At 44.0% G+C, this 3,807-nt stretch overlaps 1 protein-coding gene across 1 annotated transcript in view; it reads right to left on the bottom strand.

Annotated features, from left to right (window-relative positions):
* Positions 1–3,133, bottom strand: part of larp6 (La ribonucleoprotein domain family member 6) — an 11,259-nt gene extending 8,126 nt beyond the window's left edge. Inside the window, exon 1 of the mRNA XM_015382970.1 lies at positions 2,406–3,133. Within this exon, the coding sequence (XP_015238456.1) occupies positions 2,406–3,118 (713 nt within the window). The 5' untranslated portion in view covers positions 3,119–3,133. The remainder of the gene's footprint in view (positions 1–2,405) is intronic.
* Between the last annotated feature and the right edge of the window lie 674 nt (positions 3,134–3,807).

Here is a 3,807-nt window from a genome sequence, read left to right as displayed (position 1 = left end):
TAAAGTAAAGATATCAGAAAAATCTACTTGAGTACAGTAACAAAGTATTTGTACTTCGTTACTTCCCATCTCTGATTCTCTGATTCAGACCTAACATTCACATGCATCCCAAAGTAGGAGATCTTGAAGATTTTCAATAGTTGTTACTCAGAGGGAAATGTTTACATTATATAGTTTCATTACACAGAATTATACATGTCTAACCTTCATGTCTTGTAATAAAGCTTAAAAACAGTAACGAGAGCTCTCAAAATTAAATTGCATGAGATCATACAACATTTTTTATAAGGAGCTGACGTGTTAGAAGAAGCAGTCCTCAGGTCATCTGGATGTTGGGTCTGTTGTTGCCTCATCTTCCTGTTGACTTCCTGGTCAGGCCAGTTTGCTCCTCCAGACTTTGTGACTATTATTTACTGATTGTTGCAAACTCTACTTGCATCTGAAAAGCAGACCTCAGACCACTGAGACTCCGGTTCTTCTCCTCCGCCCAGATAACAGTTCTGATGTGTCTGTCAGACTCCACTCTATGGAGCTTTCTTATATTCCAGAATCTATCAAAAGACCGTGGTCATCTGTTGCTGGGGCACATTTTCCTACCTCACTTTGTCCTTCTACTTAACTTTCCATGAAAATACTTCATAAACAATCAGCTTTTTTAGCAAAAGCATCAGAATGCACCAAATTTTGAGAACAGACCTTAAACCTTTACTCTGTAATGAATCTGTATACTATTCATTTTATTATCTCAAATAAGTGAAAATATTTCAGTTTTTTTTAGAAGAGCAATCAGCCTACTACTGTTTTAAAATCATAGAATTAAGGGTTTAGAATCAAAACCAGACAAACCGAGGAATGGTTGTTGAAAAAAAAGAAAAAGATTTATGTTCAGTATGACTTCTGTTATTGTGCTTTTTCTGGCATCAAATCAGCCAAATCGCTGCTTCCAGAGTGATAAAAAAAAAAAAAAAGCAGTTTGCTTTGAAAAAAATAAAAATCAGCTCTGATGCCAAATAGTTCTTTGTTGGACATGAAACATCCTAAAAAAAGAGGTTTAGGTAAAAGTTTATTTTGCAGCTCTGGAACAATCATGTTAAAACAAAAACAAAACAGGAGTGTGCCAAAAATAATGACAAATATTCTCACCCTTAGCCTCTCTAAATTCTCCTTAGGTGTGAGTGTGTGCATGAATGATTGTCCTGTTTGTCTCTGTGTCGCCCTGCGATGGACTGGCGATCCGTCCAGGATGGACCCCGCCTCTCGCCCATACAGCTGGAGATAGACACCCCTCACAACCCCAGCTGGGATAAAGCGTGTCAGAAAATGGATGGATGGATATTCTCACCCTTAATTCAGAACTAAAAACAAAACTTGTCACATGTCTTCTTTTTAGACATTGCATTTTCTGCCATTTATGAAAAAATGTAATCTTGTTTACATTTATGGTTTGTCTTCTATTTCAACTGCTCCTTTTTCTTGGACATTAAATTACCCAATCAGTGCTACACAGTTTAACTTCCCTAAAACCAACTTCATCATCATCATCATGTAGCTGCTGTTATGGCCCCAAGCCCACCGGGACCGAAGCAGAGTACTCCTGCAGATTGGAGTGAGGGGCTGAATGAAATTTGTGCATGACTCATCACCTCCTCCCTCCCTCCCTCACACACACCCCTTCAATCAGCTTCCCAGCAGACTGACCATGCAGCCAAGGACCCACATCCACAGGACTTCTGAAACATGCAGCCTCTATTATTCAAAAGCCATGCTGAATATCTGAATTTAACCCTTATTTCTAATCAAACTGAAACAGATTATCTAAAGGAATGCTGTAGTAATCAGTTTATCATGAGCAGAGATCTGTTTTCCAACCTGTGAGTAAAAACAAAACGCCTGGAGTAAAGCCTGACCCATCTTAACCTTTGGCTTACCCTATCCACCACACACTGACTCACTGTTTTGCGCGCACAGAGTGGGGACCTTATAGACCAGAGGATAAAAATAGCAGCCATGACGCAGGGGAATTAGATTAAAGCGAAGGCTGCCGTCCTTCCAGACTCAGGTGTCTGTTTCACAGCCTTGGAAACACTTCCCGGTAATAGTGGTAAAACCCATCAGGTGCGTCTGAGGAAACCATGTCAGAGTGGGTTAACGCGGCTTTGTTTTGCCGTCACAGGGACACCACACCTGTCGGAATGTCAGTTTCTTTTGTTCTGCTTTTGTTTTGTGTGTTTTCTTAAACATTTGACAAAACAAGATTAAGGCTCCTCCACTTTAACAGCTGATCAGCTTTCATTACATCCATTATCCCACCTCCAGCTGAAGTCAGAGTGGTTGTTAGGGAGGAACTTCACATGTTTACGTGAATTCTTAAACCCAATCACGCATATGGAGCAGTAAAGTCCTACCTTGATTTGTCGTGCCTTCCCAGCTCGTCCTCGCTGCAGCTCCCTCGGAGGCATTCCACATTCCCGGCTCGCTCCTCATCAGGCTCCTCGTCCTCCGCCGCCTGGATCGCCACCGTGATGGTCACCGTCCCCATCTCCTGGGAGTGCTGGTCCACGGTGATGATCTCATCAACGCTCTGGTCCGCGTGCGCATCCGTCGGGTTCGCGCCGGGGACCCCGCTCATGTTGCTCCAGCCGGGTCCCTCCCGGTCCGGGGTGGCAGCGGCTCCCTGGAAGCTTCTAATCTGGGTCGGCTCTAAGGCGCGGGCAGGACGCGGAATGCGCAAAGCCGATCGATGCTTCTTCGGACAGCAGCGATAGCGGAGAAAGACCCAGGGGGCTCCAAGGACGCGCTCCACGGCTCGCCAGAGAGCCCCGATCCAGATCCGAGCCGCCGGAGGGCCCTGAGGTGTAGCGGGGCTTATAGCGGCCAGCGAGACGCAGCCTGGACCTGATGAGAGCGAGGGGCTGGAGCCTCCTTCTGCTGCTGCCGCTGCTACCCTCACTTCCTCATATGTAAGAGGCTTTTTGCTTTTGAAACGAGCTCTCGGATTGGGCCGCTGCAGCGCGTCTTCACAGTCATTCCCAACCCACAGGCAAGAGCTGACACAAAGCCAAGAAGGAGGCAGGAGGAAGGAGAGGCAGCGCATGAAGGCGTTCACTAAAGCCTGCATATTTCTGTCTGTCGTGTTTCACTCACACTAACTTATTTGTTTTTCTCCCCCCCACCCCACTGGACAGTGTTTTCTGTTTCTGAGAAAGACACGCGTGTCCCGGTCGGCCTTCTCTAAGTAGAGCACAGCTTTCACGCGTTTCTGTTTAATTGGGAAAAAGGCAGCGATGAGGCCGAACCTTTGGCTGACGGCGTTAATTGGATAATTGGCATTTATCCTCTGGCCCCGCGTGGAGGGAAGTTTGCGCACGTGCACAATAATAAGAGTCACAGAGCCAATATAAAAGAAAGAAACAAAGAAAGTCTGGGATAAGATAACTTTCAATAACAACGTAGATTTCTAAATTATGTCATTCGTTTTTTTTTTTTTATTTGAGTTTATTGTCAACCAATAGATACATGAGAGAATGGAAGTTTTGAAATGAATAGTAATTAATAAGTTAGAAAAGCACAACTATGCAACAATACAGGTAATAATCACTAACTCACAAATTTCAGAATCTGAATCACTAATTTAATTCAGTTTATTTAGCGCCAATTCACAACACAAGTCATGTCAAGGCTCTTTACAGTTTAACCAGATCATCCAGTCAAATTGATTCAAAGTTTTCTATGTAAGGAAAACCAATGCAATCCCTTAAACTAATCATAGCCTACTTGTAGCGACAGTGGAGAGGAAAAACTCCCTTT

This window comes from Cyprinodon variegatus, unplaced genomic scaffold (assembly GCF_000732505.1).
Source record: "Cyprinodon variegatus isolate N-32 unplaced genomic scaffold, C_variegatus-1.0 Scaffold271, whole genome shotgun sequence".
NCBI lineage: Eukaryota > Metazoa > Chordata > Actinopteri > Cyprinodontiformes > Cyprinodontidae > Cyprinodon > Cyprinodon variegatus.
This window is presented reverse-complemented; position numbering and strand designations above follow the sequence as displayed.